Source organism: Pezoporus occidentalis, unplaced genomic scaffold (assembly GCF_034315485.1).
Source record: "Pezoporus occidentalis ecotype Australia unplaced genomic scaffold, CSIRO_AGI_Poc_V1 ctg140, whole genome shotgun sequence".
Taxonomy (NCBI): domain Eukaryota; kingdom Metazoa; phylum Chordata; class Aves; order Psittaciformes; family Psittacidae; genus Pezoporus; species Pezoporus occidentalis.
In genome coordinates this window covers 966,714-994,200 of record NW_026913210.1, presented here as the reverse complement: position 1 = coordinate 994,200, position 27,487 = coordinate 966,714, and the positions used below count along the sequence as shown (strand labels likewise).

General features: G+C 37.5%; 1 protein-coding gene across 6 annotated transcripts in view; it reads right to left on the bottom strand.

The window, feature by feature from the left end:
• HOOK3 (hook microtubule tethering protein 3) overlaps positions 1–27,487 on the bottom strand; it is an 89,075-nt gene that overhangs the window by 15,055 nt on the left and 46,533 nt on the right. For 5 of the 6 annotated variants that reach the window (XM_062609769.1, XM_062609771.1, XM_062609770.1 and 2 more), the window contains 12 exons: positions 26,202–26,285; positions 24,805–24,968; positions 22,486–22,626; positions 21,384–21,585; positions 18,012–18,122; positions 15,067–15,154; positions 14,455–14,524; positions 11,707–11,847; positions 9,454–9,541; positions 3,791–3,825; positions 2,910–2,992; positions 841–941 (listed from right to left, as the gene is read on the bottom strand). In XM_062609769.1, coding sequence (XP_062465753.1) covers positions 841–941; positions 2,910–2,992; positions 3,791–3,825; positions 9,454–9,541; positions 11,707–11,847; positions 14,455–14,524; positions 15,067–15,154; positions 18,012–18,122; positions 21,384–21,585; positions 22,486–22,626; positions 24,805–24,968; positions 26,202–26,285 — 1,308 coding nt within the window. The remainder of the gene's footprint in view (positions 1–840; positions 942–2,909; positions 2,993–3,790; positions 3,826–9,453; positions 9,542–11,706; positions 11,848–14,454; positions 14,525–15,066; positions 15,155–18,011; positions 18,123–21,383; positions 21,586–22,485; positions 22,627–24,804; positions 24,969–26,201; positions 26,286–27,487) is intronic. The other variant, XM_062609772.1, reaches the window with a different exon arrangement.

Below are 27,487 nucleotides of genomic sequence, written 5' to 3'. Positions count from 1 at the left end.
ATTAATGAAAAACAGTGCTTCCATCTATCTGCCTCAGGTAAGACAGACATTCCCGGCTGAGCACCACAAGAAGCCTGTACCACCCAGAAACACACATAACAGATCCATCCACCTGTGAAGGAAATTACCTCAGACTTCCTTTTTCCTCTTTGCCAAACTGATAAAACCAGAGTTTGTTGGTCCAGCTGTGACTGTATTTGCTGTTACCAAGTTATATTTGTGTGCAAAGAGGTAGAATTCTTCATGATAACTGTGTCAGAAGTCTCCAAAGTCCCAGCACAAATGCCATTTAAACAGTACTCTTGCTCACAGAGCTTCCTCCCCTTGAGTTGTTTTAGGGGTGGTTCTCCAATTCTAAAATACAGCACAGCTACTTATTTCTGTACCACCAGTCCTAGTATGGACACTGCTTTAGCTGATCTATACGCTTGTTACTCACCATCAGAAGTCTGGAAGAATTTACGCAAAGAAATAGATTATCACAGCATTACAAAGGGTTTAACACCCTCTCCTTGTCATTAGCCAATAAGAAAGTTTGCTTAACAAGGGTGACTCTCAAAAGCCTGTACTAGTGAGTAGACATACGTACAGAAGCATCAGAAGGGCTTATGGATAGGTAGTAAGAGGGGACAGCCATGAACACAAACGAGGATAATATCTGCAGAATTAATCAGTATTAGGTACTGTAATGGTAAGAAGATACAAAGAACTCACAGGTCGTTCCTTCTCTTTTACTTGCTAATGAGCATATAGATACCACCTTTATATTTATTGCGTCAGAGTGGACACATGGTGCAGTCTATCAGAGAGGGATCATTAACGTGGAATATTTGTACTTACACTTTTGGCCTTTTCCAAATACTTTTTGTATCGCTCTTCCATTTGTTTCATTTCCTCATCTTTTTTCCGTAAAGCTTCTTGTAATTCTTCAATTTTGAGAGCTTAATGCCAAGAGATGCACACATTGGAAAATAACACAATTATATTATTTTCATGTTTCTCAACACACATTGAAGGCACAACTAAAATTTCTTTCAGTTAAGAGCCAACAAAAGGAGCCATAGTTTTAGTTACTAAATAGCTTAGAGTGACATTCAAAATGTGTATTCTACTTAATCTCACGAGATGGCTGTTTTGTACACAAATTTTGCCCTTTTTAAAAGATATATATATATTTAAAAAAAGAGAAACTGAATCATACATCAATCCTATTACTGAATGCACTTATAAAATGAGTTTACCAATGCATTACAGACTCAATAAGATCCTGATATTGTAACTCAGATGGATACAAGTTTTTTTTGTAAAAGGAATTATTCCTAACAGGTATAACTCTTGCTTAAATCTGCTAAACTGTGATGCTGGACACAATTTATCAGACTTGTGACATAAGTATACTCAATTTACTTTCCCCTCCCCACATTTTTATAAGCAGCAGTGCAGACCAGCAGGACAATTTCATTGCACAACTTTTTCCTGTGTTGATACAAGAATATGTCAAACCACTATTGCTTATACATCTTCTATACATCTACTCAGATCTCAGAAAAGAATAAAAATAACAAATTGCATCATCCTGTATCAAATTTCATGTAACATTGATGTCTGGTTCTCAAACAACGCTGAATAATTGGTAACCTTCAGCCCATCTGCTTTGCAACTTCATTTTGAAATGCTCTTTCATGGTTTTCCTGCAGTTTTCTTTCTAAGCACTTGGAAAACACTAAGCTGGCAACAGGACCAAGTAAGATTTTCACTGATCAGTAAGAAGACCAATAGCAGATGGCCTCCTAGACTTGCAAAAGTCCATTTTTCAAAATATGCCACGATTCTTGTACCATGGCCAAGCATTTTGGCTATATCCAGAATAATTAAAAGAACCTGAAAGAATAATTCAAATACATTTCCTGAGCAGGGAAAGAACGGAAGAAGGTACAACTATTTTTATTTTACCAGGACAAAGTTCAGACATAGATTTTCAAAAAGCAACTTCTAATTTCAGTAAACTAAGTACAGAGTCTCAATGTGTTCTGGTGTTTAGTAGCTAGCAAGTCATAGGACTGCTATTACGCTCACAGTGAAGCTTACTGCATATGACAAGATTATGTGTTTATTAGCTACTCATGAAGTCCCTGGACCTCACTTCCAAGTGTTCTAATACTTCCTAAAATGTGGACTTTATAATATATTCTGCAGTTTTAGCTCAACACAATTGAAAATTCTTTTTTGGACACAGAATGTATGTAATGTATACTGAACAGATATTTCTATCTTCTTCAATCTCTTTATAAAGAAAATAGTTTGGGTACAAACCAGAAATGCTGACACTGGTTGCAGTCTTTAAAGGCTTTGTTCTATAACAAGTAGGCTTGGTGAAAAAAGAAAAAAATCTACTTTTTTCAATATGTCTTAGGAAAAATGTAGCATTACTATGCTAAAGAACATGGACGCTGGGTTCTTGATATCATCTGAGCAATGTAACATGTCCTACACTTGATAAGTACCTGAAAATATTCTCAAATTACAACGCAATTCTGAAAAAATACTGAATATTTTGGGAGTAAGAATAACCTAGTGATGGCAGCAAGGATCTACTAAATTAGGGTCTTAGGAGACATGGCAGTTGTGAACAGCTGATGTTCAATGACAGGTATGACACTTACCCAGTATTTCTATTAGCCACTGTAATTTCTTACTACAGTGGTCTCTAAAATATTATCCCCTGCATTTCAAGTGTCAGAAGCATCTTTTTGGTCACCATAGCTTCCAGAGTTATGAACAACATACATATCACTGGCATTTAAAATGTTCTTTCTGGTTATCTGCACCTCCTTTCGGTATGTTAATTAAAGACCTTATATATGAAATATTTTTTAAAGAAAAAAAAATGGATTGCACAGGTAACTCACAACTATTATTGCATCTTGGTTCCAAGTCTTCAATAATAGCTCGTTTCTTCTGTAGCTCATTGTTAGCTTCATGGAGCTTCTCACTATAACAAAACATAAAAGCACATACTGTTTTCCCAGTATTAGTACTCTGCTTGAATGAATGGTAAGTGGTACAAAAAAATCCTCAGATAGTGATATATTTCTGAGGGCACAACTGATTTTTGCTCTGGGGCATGAGGACATACTTGATAAATAAGGTGAAAAACATTATGTTGTACAAAGAACTGTAACAACAAACATCTTAATTCGCAGTAACTATAAACTTTAGAATTTACATTGTACAATTAACATTTACAATTAATTGCACAATGCATGCCTAGAATGAATACTTGTAATTGAGATTACACTGAGAAAGAATACTAAACCCAAAGGCAACAGAAACTACTTTTTTTCTTTTTTTAAAAAGCAAACATCTTTCTGCATTTTAGGGAAGTAGAAGAGGTGCAGAAATAGCAGAACAAAATAATAACACTTCCTGTAATGTTACATTTTATGCCATAATGTATACCATAAAGTAAACAAAATCATTTCGTTTACATTAACATGCTTTCTTCAGTTTACTTACCCCCTCTAGTAAAGACTTACAGATCTTAAGCAAAATTAAAGTTTTCTAACCACTACAAAATTATGTTTATTTCATTGCTCTTACTGCTTTCGCAAAGGATTTCTAGGGGATGAAAAGAGTATCTGAACAGCAGATTCCCAAACATTCCTGTGTTATCTATTTTCTCTTACTTGTGTATTTTCCAGATGCCTGATTAATGACTGTCTGCCTTCCTTGCCATATGGAAAACACATGATTTCAAATGGCAAACAAAACAGGCAAATAAAATACTTACAGATGTTCTTCAAGTTTCTTCTTCAGAAGAATTGACTAGAACAGAAAAATAAATGTTTTAATATATTGTAGAGCTTTTACACAATTCCAAAATTATTCTAAAACACTCTAACCAAAATATAACTGTGTACTTGACTTAGGTTTAGATTGTAACTGTAAAGCCATCCTCTGTGGTAGCAATCCCTCTTTCCACAGCTGTGTGACTTCCCTGAAATTAGACAGCCTAACAACTTTGCAAATATTTTCCCCGGAAGTGCTCCCAAGGAACTAGATTGATACAAACAAGATACACAAATGACAAAACTCTATGGCAGTTGTTTTAATTTCTTCTGTACTTTTGTGATTAGACTTAATAAATTAACCTGAAATTGGGAAGTGCAGCAAAATTTGCAAGAATAGTCATCCTACTGATATTGCAATGCAATTCATATGAAGACGTGTACCAAATTGGTTGAAGTAAATTCCCACCCCCATAGAAACTAGAGGGAGTAGAATGTTTCTGACTGGAGTATAGCAGACATTTTTCCCTTTTTCTGTTTCTCATCCTTATTGATTACAGACATGTAAACATTATTATACAACTTACAGTGTTCCACTTTCTGGTTAAATCACATTTATGTAAGCTCTTCAAATAAAACCCTCAAAGTAAGTTTTATTTAAATTTTTAAACTCACTTCACAGACAGTGAGTATCTTTCAGAAAAATAAACCCAGTAAAAGTCTATAAACTGAAAGTAGTGTTAAGTAAATAGAAAGCCATACTCACAATAGCCTTGAGCAGAAGCCCATGCCAAGAAACAGAGATGACATTAGTATAAAGCAAAACAGCAGCAAACAGAAGAAACTATTTAGAAAGTCATGAACAAAAAGTTATAGCTATGCATTTTTTCACACATGCTGATTTTTCTCCTCTGTTCTCATCAGCAGTTTTATCCTGTAACATTTTCTAAAACATACCACTAAAAACAAAAATACAAAACCAGGAAAGAAGCACATTTGTAAATCATTGTGTTTAAATCAGAATTTCAAAGGAGAGCAACTGCTATTTTGGAAAGTAATTTTAAAACAAAAATCAAACAAGTAACAAAACAGGAGAAAAATATGCATTCTATTGGGCTACAACGAAAATTAAGAGATGCGTATGTTTTATGGAGTGATTCTGAACTGTGTTATTGCCACAGTGATTGAATGCAAGACAAATGTAAAATGTTTAAATAAGAAACTGCCTTTTTGGTTTGTGTTTATCCAGTACTAATCACACTGGAGGTCTAGCATGTGACAGATGGTCCAGAATGACATCAAAATGTAAGATAAAATCATTAGCAAAATTATTTCACTGTTTTTCTCCCATGTTCTTTCAATTAGGTTTAGACACCTGGCCAACAGAGATAACTACCATGTGTACCAAAAGAAAGCTTTTAGCTTTGTTGTAGTGTAAATACTTCCAAATGTTGTCTTCAATCACATTCTTGGGTCATGCTTTTTCATTATTTCAAAGCTGGATTTCCTTATTGCTCTCTAACAAAGGGGGAGAGCCCCAAAACAACCAAACCAGCCATCATGACACTATTAGTTCCAAAGTCAGAAATTTGAAGCAGGTAAGGGTCTGCAGGGTTTGACCCTTTATTTGATTTTTTTTTTTTCTTTTCCAGTCCTCTGAACAGCTGCAGAAACACCACCTTTTCTGTAATAATAAATGCTTGTATGCATCTTTCTTGGTCACAAAGCGTTTAAACTGGTACCATCACTTATGTCTGATCATTTAGGGGACCATCGGTTGGTTTGGACAAGAAAGGGAAAAGCTGGCAGCAGTGCCCATTTTCCCAAGGTAAGAAAATAAAAAATGAACTCAGCTTTTATTTTGAGATCCTAATACTGCATTTAGGTTTGGAAGAGACTCAACTACTTGTCAACATTGATTCCATTCTGGTATATTTTTATATATATTATTTGCATAGTACTAGCATTGTTGTAGGAGTAACCCCTCTCCCATCTAGACAGATCATATGTTCTCACAAGCAAGAAACTAACAACAATAAACACACAGTTAAAAGAAGCAGGACTGAGTTTATCCAGTTATTTACTCAAGACACAAGATTAAGAAAAAGAATAAAAGGTAAAACTTGTGATTTTAGCCACACAAAGACCCCATATATACTTATAAGATAAATTCAAATAAATTACTCTAAAAATGGGCAAACATTACTTTTTTTTTTAAGTATTTGTCAGCTTCAATGTCACATACCCAAATTCTCTGCACCTAACAAATAATTACTAAAATTGTTGTTCTCATGTTCTCTGATAGGAAGACCAGTCTCTTAAAAAATAAATAAAAATCCCAATTAAAAAAAAAAAACAAGCTTTATCCAATTTTGAGCTGAGTTTATATTTAACTTCATTCAAATTTTATCTGTTCATAATACAAGAACATTTCTATAACAAAATTGTAAAAATCAGCAAACATACACTCACTATTCCGCTTCCTCCTTCCACTGTTAATAAGTTCCACTTACAAAACACCAGAAAAAAAGCTTATTATGATGTGGTTTTAAAAAAACAGGTATCCTCTCTGATATTTAATTGCTATCTTAATAAAAAAAGACTATACAAATGTCTTTTTGCTGGAAATTTCTTTTATGCTAAAACAAGCCAAAGGAACAGGTCTGTCCCTTTTCTGAGGAACAAGTTTGGGTTTGTTCTGCATGCTAAGGTCATAGGCAGATGGCTCTTGCTTGAGGTTCAGCTAATTTAGCAGGGTGAGCGAAACTATAGCACATGACTTGAGAAAATCACCTGATGAGACTGGTAACACTGTGAGAAGATGACAGAAGTTATTAACAGCACTGAGGGATGGTCAGATTTCACAGATGCTAAAAGTTATCATAGAATCATAGAACAATTTGGTTTGGAAGGGACCCTTTAAGCTTATATAGTCCAGCCCCCTTCAATGAGCAGAGACATCTTCTACTAGATCAGGTTGCTCAGAGCCCTGTCCAGTCTGACCTTGAATGTTTCAAGGGATGGCAGATCTACCACCTCTCTGGGCAACCTGTTCTAGTGTTTCACCAAATGAGCAAAGTGGCTAAACTACCCAGGTAACAGTTCTGGGGACTTTTTAAGGAGGTGCCAAGTCAGGAAGACTCAGTAACTGGATCAGTAGCAGCATGTAAGGCCAAGATTACACGTGTAACAGTATGAGAAACACCAGATGCAGTATGGATTCAGCAAAGCTAGGTCCAGTGCAGCAGAAGTAACTAAAGGAAGGTTGCTTATACAGGAGGGGATTAGGGCAAAGAACAACGAGAACAAGGATGAAATAAGAGAGCCATAATAAGGCATGCAAATGATGTAATTGAAGCTGCCCTTGAGTACCTGCTGAGGCTACACATAACCACAGCTATTCTGACCACACTGGGCACATCTGAGTTGATTCTGTAGTTTGGAAGACTGGGGTAAGGAGGCCTGTCTCTGGGTAGCAAGGCAACAACCAGAATGGACTGATCGGGCATCCCAACAGGCTGCATAAGTACCCATTACAGGTGTAATGTACATATTAGGCACCGATACATTTCTAACGTTAATTTTCCACTGCACTTCAATACAAAATCAAAACTTCTTCCCCATGTGAACCTCGGCAAGCAGCACGTATTACTGCAACGTTACTTCGCTGGGTTACTATAGTGCTTTTACTACTTTTTGGTCAAGCCTAAAAACTACTTCAACTTTGAAAATAAACAAAACTAAAAAAAAAAACCAAACAAACCCAAACTAACCACCACCACCACCACCACAACAAAAAACAAACAAGCAAAAAACCAAACCAAACAAAAAAAAAGAAAACAAACCAAAACCCAACCCCCAGCTCCAAGCCCCCATCATACATTTCTGGACTGACTACAACCAGGTTTTCTGGGTTGAGCCTATTTACAGTACCAGTATACAAAAATGCAGATTTCGGTGCATAATTACAGAAAAGTAGTGAAGAACAGGGGAAACATGATGAAAATTATGCATCCACTGTATCCATGTCTCTCTATCCTTTTTCTCATGCTTCTGAAGAACTAATCTTTCTATAAGGGTATCTCAAAAATAACTCGGGTGGTCCTAGCACAAATCCCATCTCCTTGAGCAGCTGGGTTTAACTTTGAGGTTTCCTCTGCTTTGTGTAGGAGACTGGATGATGTGTCAATACCTTCAGAGGTTCTTGCAGCCTCAATATTTCACTGAGTCTACACTCTCATTTCTTTACCAGAAAATGAAATCCTACACACTGAACTCATCAAAAGAGGCCATGGGATCATGCCTATAAATCACTACTGACATTGTCAGACCTACACATAAGCCAGGAATGCAACAACTGAATTGTGAACTTGCCAGCTCTGAATTGACACAGGATGCCTGGAAAACACAAAAGGTTGTACTGTAGTGTTGTGAGGTTAACAGAATCATCTCAGATAATGCCTACACAGGCTGTAACCAGCCCTGTAAGTGTTCTGCAGACATGTCCTAAATTACTGTCCAAACCAGAGCCCCAAAAAGGGACACAATTAAAACTGCAGTAAATAAAGCTGAATTCAACTACACAGGGATACTTTACAACTTTCAGTATGTGACAGTATTATTTTCATATTCCCGTTCACCCTGAAAAATCCGGGTTTGGCCAATAACTAAAACAACAAAGAATATCTCAATCACACAACAGGATGGACCTATTTTAAAATGCACTCTAAAACTTATTTTAAGAAAAATAATCTTATTTGAACTCGACTAGATGTTTTATTTTTATACAGTTTATTCTGAAAATTTAAAGGATAAGCTAAATTAAACACACTCAAATGAAAATAAGCAACTAGTAAAAACTTTCAATGGTCTATATAAATTAGTTAAAAAACAAACCCACAAAAATAGAAAGCAACACATTACTTGTTGCCAATTAGCTACACAATACACTGGAATTATAAGCATACACTGTGCATGTACAGTTCAGCACATCACTGACTTCAAGAAAGTTCTAGAGCTTCTTCTCTCAAACAGAGGAGATGGCAAACACATTTTTTAGTGGAAGACTGAAAGTTGTTTTCCACACTAACTGCCAAAATGTGTATTCTTACATTAAAAACAATGTTAACTCCATACACAGAAACAGAAAATGCTGCTTTATGTTGAGGGCCTATTATTTGACTTTTATTTTAGTTTTGGCCTGCCTAGCTTCCTGCATTACAAGAAACATTTACATCCACTATTACAGAGCTTCCACTGGCAGGAAAGGTCTTAATTTTAAAGAAAACTAAACCAAAAACAGCTTCAGATACTTTATTAAGACATGGAGAATTAACATTTCCTTAACTCCCTGAAATCCTCTCTATTAATAAAAATCTATTAACTCTCTAAATAATTTTAATGCTAAGTTTACTATCAGAACAGACACAAAATATATTTGACACCTACATACGACAGCTTTCTTTTCCAGACAAATGTCTTACTATGTCTCAAATCTTATTTAGAGAAGCGTAATTTCATAATAAGACCACATGAATAAAATGGAAAACTATCACAAGTCTCCATTTGCATATTTCTTTTACATATTTTTTTACAAAAAGGTGAAAGTCTCAAAAAAAGTTTCTGTAACTAGTTGCAGGTACATTTGCTGTACATTTCTACTTACATCTTCAGCTTTTGAACCTTGATCCTGCAAGGACTTTTGTAGTTCTTCTACCTGGGACTGCACTTCTATAAGTCTCTGATTTACCAACCTAGGAAAGAGAGAGTGTTTTGTTTTTCAGAAAAAAAAAAACTAAACAACTGCAAGAGAAAGCAGTTTTAGCGCCCAGTGTTTTAAGGTCATTTTTACAGGAGACGCAGAAAACTCACAACAGTAGTTAGAGCATACAGTATTTCTGAAGATTATAGCCTGTAGTCATCCAGAACAATCTGATATTACTCCAAGACAACACAAATGTACATATTAAGAAATCATCTCTAGGTACATGAAACAAGAATTGCTAACAACCAGTTTTCTGTGAGAGCTACTAGTTTACTGCTTTTACACAGAGAATCCTATTAACCTTGTTGGAAGTGATCTCCAGAGGTTGTCTAAATCCAATGTCCTACTTAAAGCAGGGGCACTTATAGCAAATTGCTGGGAACCACATCCAGCCCACATTTGGACACCTTTAAGGATGAAGATCTGACAGTCTTTTTTGGGCCTCTATTTTAGAGCTCAAGCATATAATCCATATTTGTTTGCTGCCTCTTGTCCTTCCACTGTCAAACTCTGACAAGAGCCCGTGTCTGTCTTCATCAGACAGATGCAGATCACAGTATTATCTCCTCCATGCAACCTTTTCTTTGGCCTGAACAAACCCAGTTCTTAGTTTTATACCGCATATCCCATACTCCAGTGCTTCCCACCTTGGAATCACTCCACTGCACTCTGGCACATTTCTTGTACTGGGGAATCTAAAATTATATGCTATGTCCAGATGTGATTTTGTAAGTGTTGAAAAAAGGTGAAAGATTATTTTCCCAGACTGACTGCCTGAACCCTGGTGAGGACAGCCCAGGTCATTCAGCTGCAAGTTCCCCAGCCAAAACAACCCTTTGCTGCCCACTGGAACACCTGGATTGTACAGCAGAGCTACCCCCCAGCCTACTACTCCCAGCCAGGGACAGGACTCCTACCAGCTCATTTCTCTGGGCTGCTGAGCTCCTCTGAGCTCTCCCTTTCTGCATATCAGTCACTCCTCCTAACATGGTACCACCCTTGAACTTGCTGGGTACAGTCCCTCCCATCAGTCAAGTTGTTAATAAAGGTTATGAACAGCATTGGTCTGGGTATTCATGCCTGAGGAACTGGTCGCCAGCTGGATTTTGTATCACTGATGATAAAGTTTTAAGGCCAGCCATCCAGCCGATATTCCACTCACTTTACTGTCCACTTATTCAGTCTCTATCTAACCCTTCTGAACATAAGGATGCTATGGGAGACTAAAGCTACCTTTGCTAAAACTAAGTTACTGTCTGCTGTTTACCATTCTTCACACAGGCAGCATCTCACTGTCAAGACAATTGGATTAGTTAAGCATGATTTGCCCTGAATAAATTCATGTTTGTCTTTCTCAACTACTTTCTTGTCTCTAATGTGGCTGGAAACAGATTCCAGATGGACCCACTTTGTGAAATTCCCAGAAAACAAGTCTCTGTAGCTCTCTGGACTCTCTTTCTTGCCATTCCTGAAGCTAAGTATAATATTTAATGTCCCAGGCTTCAGGAACCTACCCCAGTCAAAGGGGAAGATTAGACAGAAAGCAGATTCAAAGCTTAGATTGACAGCAGCCTCACAACAGTATCAGCCAGCTAACTCTGCATGCTCAGATGCAGGATGCCTGATCCCATAGACGTCAGTATGCTTACTGGCTTAATCTAGCTAGGTCAGCTACAGCAGATTGCCCAGGAATATGTCCTTTTGTGTTTTAAATATCTCCAAAGATGAAGACAACCTCTCTGGGTAACCTATTCCAGTGTACAGCACTGTACATTACTGTAACAATGTTCTTACATTAAGATGAAATTAAATGTCTCAATTTCTGCCCACTGCCTTTTGCCTAGTTACTGTGCATCACTGAGTAGAGTCCAGCTCAATAGCCTTTAGACCCTCCCATCAGATATTTATAAACACTGATAAAATCCACTCTGAGCCTTCTGTCTTCCAGATTACATAGTCTCTATCCCTCAGACTCTCCTTATATGAAAGATGCTGTAGTCCTGTAATTACATCCTTGTGGTACTTCACTAGACTGACTGCAGTAAGTCTTTCTTGTAGTGGGGAGGCCAGTATTGCTCACAGTACAACCAAAAGTATGTTGTTAGAACTACCAATTGTTAGAAAAGTCAAGAAACAGAAGATAAAACTTCCTACCTGTTTTCTGTCTCCAATTCATTCTTCCGCAAGTTTGCATCATCAAGAAGGCTCTGCAACAAGGCTATCTTTTCATTGTCAGAACCTTCTTGGTTCAACTTTAACATCTTGTTCTCATGCTGAAGGCGAATGAGTTTCTCCCTAAACACATAAAATATGATTTTGTAGAAAACAGTATGTCAGTCTCTATAAAGAAGAAAACAGTTTACTACAGAAGTTGTAAATATAACATACAGATTATCTTTACCTATTTAAGGGAGACAACTGAAACAATGATCTTGTCTTTAACTCCCTAACTACAAACTCAATTAAATGAGTTGTAACTGTAGAAAGTACAACAAAAGGATGCTGCCTGAATGCCCCTATTAGATTCCACACTACAGGCTGGGCAGATTTATAGGTAGAATATGAAGAATGCAAAGCTTGCTGCCAAGTGTTAAAGAAAATTATAATCTCAAGTGTCACTAAACTACTGCATGAACCTGGGTCAGTCAATTCTACTCTGTTGGTGTGTTTTCATAGAATCACAGAATCATCATTTGAAAAGACCCTTAAGATCATGGAGTCCAAACATTAATCTAACAATATCAAGCTCACCACTAAACCATGCCCCTAAGTGCCATGTCTATATGTCTTCCAGGGATGGTGACTTGATCACTTCCCTGGGCAGGCTGTTCCAATGCTTGACACCTGTTTTGGGCAAGAAATGTTTGCAACACACAACCAAAAGCTCCCCCGGTGCAACCTGAGGCTGTTTCTTCTTGTCTTGTCACATATTACTTGGGAGAAGAGACCGACCCCCATCTCACTACAACCTCTTTTCACATCACTGCAGAGAGTGGTAAGGGCTCCCCTTCAGTCTCCATTTCTCCAGACTCAACACCCCCAGTTCCCTCAGCCGCTCCTCGTAAGACTTGCTCTCCAGACCCTTCAGCAGCTTTGTTGCCCTTCTCTGGACCTGCTCCAGCACCTCAATGTCTCTCTTGTAGTGAGCAGCCCAGCACTGAACACAGGATTCAAGGTGCAGCCTCACCAGTGCTGAGTGCAGGGGGATGATCACTGCCCTGGCCCTTCTGACCACACTATTGCTGATACAGGCCAGGATGCCATTGGCCTTCTTGGCTGCCTGGGCACAAGCTGCTGATTTTCAGCACCCCAAAGTTCTTTTCTGCCAAGCAGCTTTCCAGCCACTCTTCCCTAAGCCTGGAGAGTTGCATGGGGTTGTTGCGGCCCAAGCGCAGGACCTGGCACTTTGCCTTGTTGAACCTCATACAACTGGCCTTGGCCCATCGATCCAGCCTGTTCAGATCTCTCTGCAGAGCCTTCCTATCCTCCAGCAGATTCACTCTAACTGATAAAGATACCAAACAGAACCGGTCCCAGTACTGACCCCTGGGGAACACAACTTGTGATCGGCCACCACCTGTATTTAATTCCATTCACCACCACTTTTTGGGCTTGTCATACAGTTTTTTTATGCAGTGAACAGTACACCCATCCAAGCCATGAGCAGCCAGTTTACCCAGGAGATGTTGTCGGAAATGGCATCAAAGGCTTTACTAAAGTCCAGGTAAAAACCACCCACAGCCCTTCCCTCATCCACTAAACAAACAGGTCATGTTGTCATAGAAGGAGATAAAGTTAGCCAAGCAGGACCTGCCTTTCATGAACCCCTGCTGACTGGGCCTGATCACCGGGATGTCTTGAATGTGCCATGTGATGGCACTCAGGGTGATCTGCTCCATGATCTTCCCCAACACTGAGGTCAGATTGACAGGTCTGCAGTTCCCCAGATACTCCTTCTGGCCCTTCTTGTAGATGGGCATCCTATTTGCTAACCTCCAGTCACTGGGACCTTCCTGGTTAGCCAGGACTGCTGATAAATTACGTAAAGTGGCTGTGTGAACAAATCCACCAGCTCCCTGAGTCCCCCACTCAGATCCCATCCAGTCCCATAGAAACATGTGTATCTAAATGGTAAGCAGGTTGCTCATCATTTCCCCTTGGATTATGGGGGCTTTGTTCTGCTCCCTTTTGCTCTCTTTCAGCTCACTGGGGATAAGTGCCCAAGAGAAAAAGAAATCTTCTCTATCAACACCTTTCTAGAAAGGTATTATTTTACTACTGAATATAAGCTTTGACCCATACTGAGCTCTCCAAGTGTTAACATCAGTATTGCTACAGGTAAAAGAAAATACTTCCTGAAGAGCTAACAGATTTCTGAGATTTGGCTGTCTTAAAATCTTTTAGCATACTGGCAAGGCTAAACACAGTACACAACATCTTAAGAAACGATGATTTTCAGCTCTGCCACTGCTATTCTTCCTTTTAACAGATAGTAAACATTTGCCATGATACAAAATGGGATTTATAACCTACTATTCCTTCCACAATTTTAGTAATTTTTTCCTTGCACAACACCATGTTCTTGTTACAAACATTTCTGCCTCTTAATGCACATATAAGCTTACATTATACGAACTCTCTGCAGAACAAGAAGAGACACAATTTGAGGACAAAAGGGTTTTTTTGGTTCCCCCCCCCCCCTTTTTTTTTTGAGGACAGTACAAACCCAAAGAGAGGTCAATGGAATTTTGTCTTAAGCATAGCAGTTCCTGTTGCGCAGAATCAAAAAGGTGAGAAAAACCCCAAACATTAATCATAGACACTTTCTAGCACTGAAAACTAGCCAATCATCTACAGGTGTACATTGTAGAGATTAGTAAAACGAAGCACACATTAGCTTACTTTATTTCAGGAGTAATGATTTCTGCTGCTAAACTGTCTGAAGGCTCTTGTCTTTCCAGAGGCATCAGTCCTGGTTAGGACAGTAAAAAAATTAGCGAGAAGACCAGTAACTTCTTTTAACAGACCAGAAGCAGACATTGTTCTACAAGTTTACAGTTTTAGAGTAATGCTAGACAGTGGAAAATGACACAAAATCAGGCTACAGCAAGACAGACAGACAACCACTATTTCATTAGAAGAATAAACATTACTGTCATCTTTTATCCTGATAATTTTGTGGATTTTATGCCCATTAGCTTATCTAAGAACTACAAAGCTGTGCAACATTACACATAGCAATAAACTGCAACACATGGAACTTCATACACACGAGAGAGAATTTATTATGTGTTTAAAGAAAATCATGTAACTGCACAGAAATCAGAAATATGTTTCAAAATGCATTTCTCCACTGGGGAGGAGATCAAAATTTCTTACTGACATTTAAAGTTTTCAAATGCTCATAAAGTTATTCACAACTCAAGCAGCTTTTCACTGCTCAACAAAAGCACATTCAGTACTCTCCCTGGTACTTCAGAAAAGATGCACTTAATCTCCTTATTTGTCCTTTACCTGTAGTGGTGAGTTGACCTTCCTGAGCTTGGACACATCTAAGCTCTTCAATAGTTTCTTTCAAAGAATCCCTTTCTGTTCTTAATCTCTGAATAATTGGAAAGAGAATGAGTATCAATCTTGGCACTACAAATCCATCTTTAACAGTACAGAAGTTACCAAAAGGCATAGCGTTTAACACTTTAAAACAAATCTATTGCAACTGTAGAGACGATTTTCAAATTAAGGCATCTCCATATTTCATAACAGAAAAAAAACATTAAAATTATATATCCCACAAGAGTACTGTTTGTTTGGGTTTTTTGACAAAGGTTGCTGCTCTGTATTAAGCTTGTGGAGGTGAGAATATCAGGGTATAAGCTTAGGAAATCAAGATATGAGTGACACAAAGTTCTGGTACCAGGTTGTAAGTAGCATCTACTGGGGCCATTGTCCTTTTCCCTTTATCAGATTTTACCTGACCAAGAAACAAAGGTTTAGCCAGGAGTGAAATAAAAAGCAGGTGAGTACACAGTAAATATAACAAACAAACTGCATTAACTTCATTTTGTTTGTCTTTCTACAGTGAAAGTGTAAGCAGCATTTCTCTATCCCCTTCCTCCTGTGTGTCAACTGGCCCCGCAATTCACCAGCCACCTTAGCTATGGAAGAAAACTAGTTGCTTAAAGCTTCATCAGAAGAGAACTGGAGAACAGAGCTTGACCACCTTGGGGTCTAGACAGATGGGCTTTTCAGTAGTATCAGGTAAATACTCCACCGATTTGTCACAAGTTTCCTTTTAGCAAAAAAAAAGTTGAGAATCTACAGGTAGCACCAAGTTTTTGCCAAAACTCAAAAATTACAGGAGAAAATGGCAACTATGGAGGCATCGAAGTTGTTCCAAAAATTTTGCTCAAAATTTCTGCTCCAAAACCAAACGTCCAGTATTTCTAAAAGGTCCAGGGCAGACCTCAGGTCTGTGTAGACATGGAGTTGTGTCAGCTGACAGCTTCTTGCATTGCATCCTATTAACAGTTTGATTTGGATGTATTTTATACTTCAGTCCAAATGGATCTGTGACTTGGAATCACAGCCAAAGGACACTTTGGTGAAGTGTGAGACAGACTCCTGCTGTATTTCTGAATCCTGCAAGGTAAACTCTGGTGTGTCAGAACAATCTGAATAAAGTGCACATTCTGATAGCACTGAGAGTCATTTCACAAACCCCACAGATGAATTTTTTTCCATAAATACTACAGAAGAAAAGCCACACAGACACGTGCTCTAAATCAGCTGCTGATAGCAAGAATTCCACAGTCCGCTACAGTCAATCAGAAAACACCAATAAAATGCCAGAATATTTTAATGGATAGAAAAAGCTCCAGGCTTCTTTTGTGCACTGCAGACAAAGTCAACTCATCAAATTATCTTAGTACTTCTCATACAACACACCACAGAGATAAAATTCCAAGCCACACAGCTGAAGATAGTGAACTTTGCCACAACATAAAGGGGAAAAAATAAATTTCAGCAACTGCTGGCAAAATGTAACTGACAAGATACTACTACATCGCTTGTGACCTATAGTGGACAACCTTACTGATACCTATGTGACAACAGAGAACAGAGAGTAGGGAACATAGGTAGTGAACCACTAATTCAAATGTTGAGAGAATTCAGCTATTATCTACTTCTCACAGGTGCATATCCATTCAAAAGAATGTTTTAAAAAACAACATCCACCCCTAAAAATGCTATTCATCGGGGTAAAATGGAAAACCATCTGACAATGGCCTGCAATTCAGATCCTTTGTGCAAGATGAAATGGTCCACCAAGCAATGGATAAGCCACAGAAAAAACCTTACCATTGTCAAACATAACAAAACTGGAAAAACAATTTAAATAAAGAGCAGGAAAGAAAGCCAAAGCACAGTACAAATACAGTTACTATGGGCATTCCAATCTGAACTGAAGGACAGATGGAGGTGATACCAAGGACAGGTGTCCACAACTGCTTGAGAATTTAATAAGAATACGGAAATCAAAGAACTATGAACAGAAAATAACTGAAAACTTTCACTTCAATTCCTATTAGAGTGAAGGGGCTGGAAATTTTTGAAAGAAGTAGACAGGAAATACGACCACTGAGGGAAAAGCCTACAGAGATTCTGACTGATGGACAGATGGACTTTTAATTTAAAACAAGGTAACTCAACTGCTAACTCAAAGTGCAGGCCTTGGTTTGAGGCAGTTTGAGGCACTTGCATATACATTCTTAAGAAAGAAGCTGAAATAAACTGGTGAGAAACAATAGTGTGCAAGAGAAGTCTGAAGGATCAGTCTTGGCAAGAGAGGACACAGCAATTAATTGTAGAATCTCTAGCAGCAAATGATAGAGAAAAAGAAATAGACTGGTATCCACCCTGTGCGTTCCATGCTGGCAGTACAAGATAGATCAACAAGGAGTTGTCATAAAGGGAAGACTGCCACAGACGACATGTCCCTCTACATGACTCCCAAGCCTTTTGCTGCAATAGTCATGACTCCACAAAGAGAAGCATGCTGATGGTACCTCTTAGAAATTTAGAAATATGCAACAGGAGTTTAGCTCTACCATGATACTGCAGAAACCCTACTTTAAATAGATTTTCAAAATGCATTACAATTACCCTTGGTGTTTATTAACTTTCTCATGGTAATGTTCAAGAAACAACTCCAGAACCCAAATATGAAGGCTGTTCCTCTTAAAAATCTGCGCATAAGGTTTTGTACAGTCATGTTACTCCATGCTGTACAGTTCTTAGGTTTTAAAAGGATCTTGTACACAAACGTTAGAAAACTTTAAATTAAGACTTCCTAATTTAGAAAGCTAGCTGTAAATAGCTAACTGTAATTACATATCTGTGTTATAAAGGACACAAAGTTGCTATCGCTACTACCAAAAAAATAACACCTTGGCACTTACATCTTTTTCTTTTTGGAGGCTGTCTACTTTTTCTTTCAGTCGTTTGCATTCATAATCTAATTTATCAGCTTTCTTGGATTCTTCAGATAACCTGTTCTGTAGTTCAACTGCCTGTGAGAACAAGAATCAATAATTTGTCTGCAAATATTAATATCAGAACAAAATACAGAAGACAAAGTAGCCAATTACCATGCACAAGTCTGTTGTAAACAACTGAAATAGTTAACCTATAGAACATACTAAAAACTCCTTTTAGCATGTGTTTCTGTGTTCAGCAAAACCACCAGCATTCAAATATTAGGTCTTAGCACAAGCAAAAGAAGCAAAAGCTGTGAACTATTTTCAGTACATCTAAATCCAAGAATTTAAGTCCAAGCATGTTTTACTATAAAGCTATATAGTTCTACGGATCAAAGAGCTTAGGAAAAGTAGAAAAGTCCTCCTGCATTCTGAGAAGCCCAGGAGAAAGAAAAACATTCTGAAGAAAGCAAATTATCTACACCTTTTCTTAACTCTATTTCACAAGCCTCACTCAGAATTCAGCCACCGGTTTGCACTGTTGGGTATCGTTTCTTAACCCGGGATGTGTTTAATAATTTTTAATACGCTAGTATAAAGATTCAGCCATAGGCTTATAAACAGTTTTCTTTACTTCAGAAGGAAACATTGCTAACAATATCACATTTAGTCTTTTAACTACAGATCAGTAAAGAGCTTTTAAAATTAAATGAGCAGAAATCTGAAAACTCAGCTGAAACAACCACTGAGTAAGAGGCACATCAGTAAAGACTTGCCTTTTTGAAACTCTTAGCTTCTACTATCAAAGGCTCATTCCTAGCACATTAGTAAAGCTCATAATGCAGAGAGCATGGAAGCAAGTAAGCTGAATAAAGACTACCTGAAAACACAAAACCTGAATGAAGACTCAGCTAAAGAAGTACAGCTGCTTCTGAAGCAAATCAAAAGAAGGTTTTTTCATGGTTTTTAGATTACAGAGCAAGTAATTATCTTAAATTGTGAAGCAAAGCAGTAGCTACACCTACATTAAGACTGCCTAGTGGTTCTCAGTACTTGTTTTCAATGTGTGTGTCTCCTGCAAAATAACTACTAACTCTAAAAATTTGCATGATCTTAAGTCTTGGAGAAGGACTGCTATTGTTCTTCAATTAAAGGCTGCAAAAAAAAGCACAGACCTACCATTTCTGAGATTATCAGGTTAAAAAAATTAATATATAGATATCAAAATATTACATATGCAAATATTTTGTTTCTCAGATGTGACATCCATCACTGGGGCTATCAATAACTACAAATGTATTAGTGTTTGCGATCACTCATGCTATGATAATGGCATGTAGAAAAACAGAGCAGAAATAAATTGTCTGGAATCAGGACTTGTGAGCGTATAAAGATATACAGCTACATGATAATGCAAAAGACTAAAAAAAACAACAAAAATGAACTGCCATCACATTTACTGAGCATTATCTGACATGTGAAATGAATAAAGCAGGAATCCTGCAGCAAAGAAAAGCAAGACGTACTGTTAAAAATTTATCAGAATGCACATGCACAAAGGGGCTGAATTAATATGACAAAAAAAAAATCCTGGGATCTTCATATTTCAATTCTCCATCCTGCAATAAAAAGTTTCTAAGAAAATACTTTACTTGCTTTTAGAACAATGAACAAAAATTCTCAAATCAAATAATTGCTACTACATCTCCCAGCACCTACAACCTCATCCCACAGAAGCTGCTGGTGGGGTGAAGATGTGATTCCCCTGAAGACTGCTCCAAGAGTTTGAACCAAGCACTTTCCTTTGCACAGCACTGAGCTTTTAAGCCAATGAAGTAACTCCTTTGATGGCACCATCAGGAGTGGAGTTGGATCCTTCACACACCAAACAAGATACATTCTACAACAAGGGCAGACTAGTGCCCAGCAGTGACTTAACACCAAAGTCCTTACGTCTGGGTTCTTACAACACAGTTTAGGAATCCATGAAATTAATTTTATGATTCACAGGAGGTGTCAAGGACAAGATGTCCAGCCTTACAGATACTGAAGGCGAAGACACTGTGTTAATTTTGAGGCACTGTGGTTAGGTAAAGAAAACTCATCTGCCACAAGACACCTCAAGGCTTACTGCAGTCTCAGCCAGCAGAACAGTTTTATGTGTATCAACAGCTTCTCAGACATTAAATCCTACCTAATAAACAGAGAATGACCAAGAAAAGGAGGAATATTTTTGCAGCACAAATGATGGGACTTCCCATTCCAAAATCCTTATTGTTGGTGAACTATGGATGACCAGATGCAGATGTCAAGGTTACACGACTGTTTCACATGCTTAGCTGTTCCATGGAGTGAAATACTTGTTGCCAGCAAACATGATACTAGTCATACGTGAAAGGCAATTGCTTTCTACATTTACTTTTCCCTTTCATTGTCTGTTATTTCTGCATTTTTCTTGACCAAGTTCTTTTCTTCTGGTGGAATCATTTCAACTGTTACAATTAGTCTGCAGGTGCCAAAGCTAATAGTCTTAATTAAAATGCCCAGATGCAGGAAAAAAAAGCTACTGAGTCTTAGGGACACATATTGCCGCTGCTCCTGGGCTTGTACTGTTATTACTGGTTCTTCCTGTATTCTTATTCTGCTGCAAGCTGACATATAGAGACCCCTGTAACACAACCATTCATGCACCATGCTCTGCCTGGCCCTGTAACAAGAATCCCAGAATGATGCCATGTCAATGTAGCATAGAAGCAGAGAGTACATTAAGCACACCTTTCACCTTTACAGAAACAGGATCACATGGTACTTTGACAAGCAGAAGAATAAACAGATGCTATTCAGAGAGCATACTGGTGGTGCATGTTGTACTCTAATGGGTGCATATAAACAACAGGGATGATATGCATCCTTCTGTCTTCTTCACTGGACAAACTCAGACAAACTAGAACCTCAAAAAGAGATTACTTAGCCACAAGAATAACTTACCTCATCTGTCATGCGTTCCTCACTGCTGGAAGTTTGTAAGTGAAAATTGGACACTTTTTCTGAAAGAGGAGGTTCTAATTCAAGCTTTGCTACTGAATATGAATTAGGACTAATTTGAGCAAAACACATCTGTTGATTTTTTTAAAAGTAAGAAATACCGCTTATTGCAAACTAATGTAAACCTGAAATAATGACAGTAATTGCAGAAAAGCGGGACAAAGGTAATACCTACAAAAAATGGAAGTCTTCTAAACACAAAGGCTGTTTGTTCATAATTTCTTTCTTACTTTGAGGTATTAGCCATGTTATGATGGGAAAGTATTGAACAATACAGAGAACTGTTGCACTGACAATGTCTGTTCTCACCTGTCTTTTGTATGTTTCCAGCTGACTACGTGCTGCATTGGCCTTCCTTAGTTCTTCTTCCAGGCTCACGGTATTTTGCATGTACACTGTATTCTTCTCTTCTAAGAGTTTCACTTGCCGTCGCAGATCACCCAGGTCTTCCAATTTCTTTTTGTATGACTCTACCTGGCTTTCTAACTTGGCTACTTTATCAGAAGAATGCCTGCAGAGACAGATTTTTATTAAATTTGTACTCTGAAAACTGACAGAATTAAATGTCCTGAAGCTTCCTCATACTTTGCCTTAATGCAGAACACATCCTGAGAAATCACAGCAAGAGGAAAGCAACCATATCGTCCTGTTACTAATGTTTACACTCTTAAATTGCCTGCTCCCCTCCCATAGATACTTGTCAACTCAAAGAGCTATTGATGGGGATACTTTTAGACACTATCACTCACAGATAGCTTTGGTAAAATGCTGGTGAATTAGATAAGGCAATATTAAAATATGCCTTGCTAGATTTGCCAGAAAAAGAGTGATACAGGTGGGTAATGGATAATTGTTCTGAATAACTCATGGCAGCAAGATGTCACTACTTAAAAATTATGCTTCATAGTTCCACAGTTAAGGGCCCACTACATCCTATAAACTCCTATCATCGTCAAATCATGACAACTTGGGTGCTAAACTCAAGTGGCAAAGAGAGCTTTTTACAGATACTGCTCATACTAGCACAATACGATGAACCAAAAGCGCCACCCAATGTCCAAATAATGCAAACCCAGGTACGGAAAGGGTGAGAGCAGATGCCCAACTCATGATGAAGGGGAGCAGAGCACCTCAAAAGACCAGTGAGTGACTTCTTGTGACAACAACATGATGTAGGATTGCTAAATTTATTAACAGTTTATTGATTAGGTAGATAATAACTAATTTACTTCAGTGGAATTGTGTGGTGGTGTATGTAATTAACTAGAGGATCCAAAATAACTTTGGCATTGAGAAAATGTTTATATTTAACACTAAAATTATTTGAACAAGAACTAATGAAGACTAAGTACACATGATTTATATGGATTAAAAGTTAGTTAAAAAAAAAGGTTAATGGAACAGAGCTTACCTTAGCACATCTATCTCATCCTTCAAAGACTGAGCCTCCTCTGCCAATGTAGTAAGCTCTTCTGTTTGTTGCCTCAATTCAGCAATTTCTTTTTCTAGTTCTTCACAGCGTATTCGATAGTCATCTTTGGCAGCTTCTAATCTGTAGAAATTAAGTAAAACAGACAATTTCTCAGCTTCAGCCAGTTACTATTCCTCATTATCCTCTCCAAAAAACACGAGTGTCCTTCTGGTGCAGTGAAGGAGAACAGCAGCCCAACGTGCTTATTCAAAAATGTAGATTCAGACTGACTTTTTTGATGCTTTGAAGTTGATAGCAGTATTTCTATGGGGAAGATCAGAAGGCAATGTATATTGTCAGAAATACAAATCTCGAGTTTTTTCTGTCACAGAAATTGTTCACAATGGAGCTCAAGAAAAATTTCCACCTTTTTTAACATGGCATCTTTATCCTAAGATTTTGTTTAGCTCTTCAAATCCTACATACCTTCAGCAATATTAACCCAATTATCAGATGTTCTAAATACTGCAGAGCTCTCATCAAGGTTGTTTTATTTATTTACTTTCTTACTTAAAAGCACATGTGCATGCCCAGTACCTCTGAAGAATGAAGTCATACATTTAGTTATCTAGTTAGCATGTAAACAACTCAGACCAAAGATTCTGGAGTGAACTACTTACATACAGCATACACAGGCAAAGCTGCATTTAAATGTCAGTGAACAAAGGGCGTAACTAAGAAAAACGTTGTCAAAGCATTTTGAACCAATGTAAGAGGACACAATCTGGAACATGAAGTCTTATTGTGATTTTTATCTGAAATGAAGATAAAACACATCCAGAAAAGAAGGTATGGGCATGAAATAAAAAATTTTTAAAAATTATCCATTAATTCAAGCAGATTCAAAAAGAATCTACAAGAATGAAGACAAGAGATAGTCATCTAAAGGTCATGGGTCATCTAAAGAAATAGGTCATCTAAACTATACACAACAAAGATTTGGATTATGAGAAGACCAGAACTGTCAAAGGACATAAAGAGGCAAGACTGGGAGAAAAACTGTTATACGACACTGGGCATCAGTTATGCTGTAAAAACGTCCTGTTTTGTCAGGCAGAGCTGGAGAAGGAATACATATAAATTGCCATTAGAAACCACACGCTAGGAAGGCAGGGGAAGGAGGTAAAGGAGTTTGGAAAATGAATCTCACATGTGAAAAGGGTTTAGAAAGATCTTCACTACCTGAAACTACAGTAGCAGGTAGTGCAGATACTGGATATGGGGAGAAAACTTGTTCAAACTGCAACTTATAACAGACTCAGGTTGAAACCATTCCAGAGCATGGGGATGAATAAGGAGAGATAAAAGGGGACACTAGAGACACATTAGTACATATTCCTTTATATGGTAGATGTATAGAAAGAAGAAAACCAGGTACTAATTGCTGTGAAAGAGGAACACTAAGCATTTTTCAAGAAACTGAAGGAAGAAGGTGTGCCTGAGCCCCCAGGAAAAAAGAGGCCTAGCGAGACTAAGCGGAAAAAAGTAAAACAGGGAAAAAAAGAAAAGAAAAAAAAAAGACATAAGAATTAGCAAAGGGCAACCAGAAGAGGACAAAGAGAAGAAACACTGGCACTGTAAACAAATATGGTTTCATTCACAAAGGATAGCGAAAGTACAGCAAAAAGAATGAAAAGATGATGATGAAGTGGACCAGCTTTATCTCCACAGAACAGGTTTACACAGCTTGAAGGCAACAGTTAAAAGGACCAGGAAGGATGTTTAAACAAGTACGGTATTTCCAAGTATTAAGGAAATGCAAATGAAGAGCAGAGCTCACTTGCAGATAATCCCCATTTTTCAGATATGAAACAATCTATTTTCAAACTCAAAGAAGGACACACTTTACTGTATAACAATATCACCTGTAGTACTGCCCAAAGCAAACTTTCAGGTAAGAATTCCTACACCTTAAAAATACAATCAGAATAATTTACATAGAGGAAAGCATACTACTTCTCATTCTCACTGATTCTGAAAAACATGAGTGAAATGACTGCACACAATTCACAACAACTTCAAAGAGTAGAGAGTGACATGTATACAGCATTTCAGCATTAAGAAATCATGCATTTTTTTTTATACTGGATCTTGTAAAGAGGTAAATCTTAACACGTACATAATTGTAAAAACTTTACTACTGTGATTACACCACCTACCACATTAATTCAGATTTGCCAGGAGAAACAGAAGTATATAAATCAATCATGCCCGCTGCCAGCTACAAACAAACAATCCAACCAAGCATAGCTTTTCTACCTGAATGTTTCCTCCTGGAGTTGTTCTAGTTGAGTCTGCAGCTGTAGATGCCTACGACCTGCAGGGCTGTTGGGATCTTCAATAGAATCAGACTGATTTAAACGTTCCATCAGAATCTGGTTCTCAGCAAGCAAGCTGCTCTTCTCCTCCTGGAGAGCTGCAACCTATTGTAGTAAAAGCATAAACTGGAATAACTGAGCTATCCAGTTATAGAGAACAATTTTTTTTTGTTTGTGCATAACAAAGTATCAACACAACCCACAAATGGAAAATCACGGGCTTCAATAATCACACTTCACGAGAATATACTGCAACATTAATAGGTATTCAACTGCTATGTGATGTGACACAGAAAACCTAACTATTCTTAACTGTATTTCACAGAAGCTTCTAAAGAAAACGTTCAGTTAGCATACAAGGGAGCTTTATTATAATAAAGTCTGCATTCTTTCCCAACAAACAAATAAAACTAGCTCTCCACAGTAAGGCTTTTAAACCTAATTTCTAAGAGAAACAATTCACAAAGAATATTCGACTCTGCATACTCAAGGTATGGCTTTGCCCTTCCAGGATTAATTAATTAATTAATTTTAAAAAAACAGCGGCCCTTTGCAAGCAGCCTTGAAACAGGAACACAGTCCCAAAGATGAATTGTGTTTCCACCAACATTGCAAGACCAGGCAGTACTGCAAAGAACCCAGAGTGCTGCAACTCAACAGCTGAACATGGGTTCATGTGTTATTAAATAGTACAGCATTAACATACAGCAGGAAGAGGGGAAGAGAGGGAATGCAAACATCCTGACAGAAGGAAAAGCTTCAATACAAGCTTGAATCATCAAATACAACAAAATCAACCATGACACACACGTCAACTTTGTCAATTCTAACAGCCACTGAACTGCTTGGCAAAAGCCTGAATGATATTCCAAAGTAGGGTTACAATGGCAGAGCCTTCAGGGCTCCCACTTTACACTCCTCATGTCTTCTGAATGAGGTACACCTGATTTACAGTAAAGCTTCATCTAAATCCATAGACAGTGATAGACTACAGTAACTTCTGATTGTGATTTAACACTTAGCTGTAACTGTTACAGCAGCATAACCTCAATTAGTTCTCTAAAGCAAGAGCTGAACCACACAACCCAACCCCTTCCTAACTGAATGAAAAAAAGGTTTGTCAGTATGAATCACCTTAATACTGGCAACATTGCATCAAGGTAACAAAACAATGAAATTCTCTCTGTCAGCACAAGTAAAGCAACATAATTACTGTGCCATTTTCATTTCTCTTTAAAAAATTATGTTTCCACATTACACTTCTTGCTTTCATCCGCCTAAAAATTAACACATCTCTTTCCCACTTCAAAATCAACATGTACAGTATAGCAAACTTACCTGCATATCTAACTCATGACATCTCTGGGCAATTTCTTCTTTTGTTGCTAGTGCTTCATTTAATTCTTCTGTAGTTTTCTTCAGCTACCATAAACAACAAACACTTATATTTCATCACTCTCTGTGACGTGTATAAAAATATTCTGAACTACCTGGCTATAAAATAATTTTTGTATTTAGGTAATATATTAACTTTTTGAAAACTGAGGCAATTCCATTCTTAGAAAGGAACAAAGAAGCAGGTACAATTACTCTTTAGTTTGTGTGACAGTAAAAAGTAAACATACTTAAAAGTAATTATTTGGTCTTAAATAATACATTAGAATTATAACATCTATTCTACAAATTGAGTCAAAAAGGCCTGAAGAAATTGTGTCTGAAGAGCTCATCAATTCTGTACACTGAAAAAACTGTCTATACCACTTTTCTTTACAGATGCAAAACATGCATATTTTCAGTTTTCAATCTACATTTCAAATACAAAAAAAACTGCAAGGTGGAATACAGAGGGTGGACAATTAAGGTAAAATTTCTAGTCACTGGAAGCCACACTTGCTGAACAACAGGAACACAATATGGCAAGGGAGAATCCTACCCTTCTTTAAAAGGGCACTGAATCTTTCAACCAGTGGGAAATATTCAAATGCTTTTCTTCAAAGGTCTTATGTTTAAAGACACATATCTTGCAAGTCTGCATATGAATGCAGTTAATAAAAACAAAATAGCTAAAAGAAAATTCATCTGATAAAACAGGTGCATACATATTCTGTATATAGAGCTATATCATTATCTATGATGAATTTTAGATGGGCTTTCTCAACCAAAATAATGGCATCTTATTTTTTCAAGTTTATTTCTCAAAGGTGTGTTGACACAGAAAAGTTAATTCCATCTGTCAGAATTTATATACTTCTGCAGACAACACATGATGGAGGAACACATGGAACACCAGAGAATAGTACTACTTCCCAATTAGAAAAAAAAAAAAAAAAAAAGGACAGTATTACCATGGGTTAAGCTAGTAAAGAAAACAGTTTATTTTGCATATTCTTTAGATATATCACACAGACAAAGATTCTCTCCAAGAACTTCTCTCACGTATTGCAAGAGTTCCCAGGACTGCTTTAAGGATTTTTGAGCCACATCTATGTGTTGGTGGGGTTTTTTTTGTTGTTGTTGGGTTTGGGTGGGGTTTTTTTTGCGTGTGTTTGAGGGGTTTTGTTTGGTTTTGGGTTGGGTTATTTGTTTTGTTGTTTTTTTTTTAACAAACTTTAGAAGTAGGAATT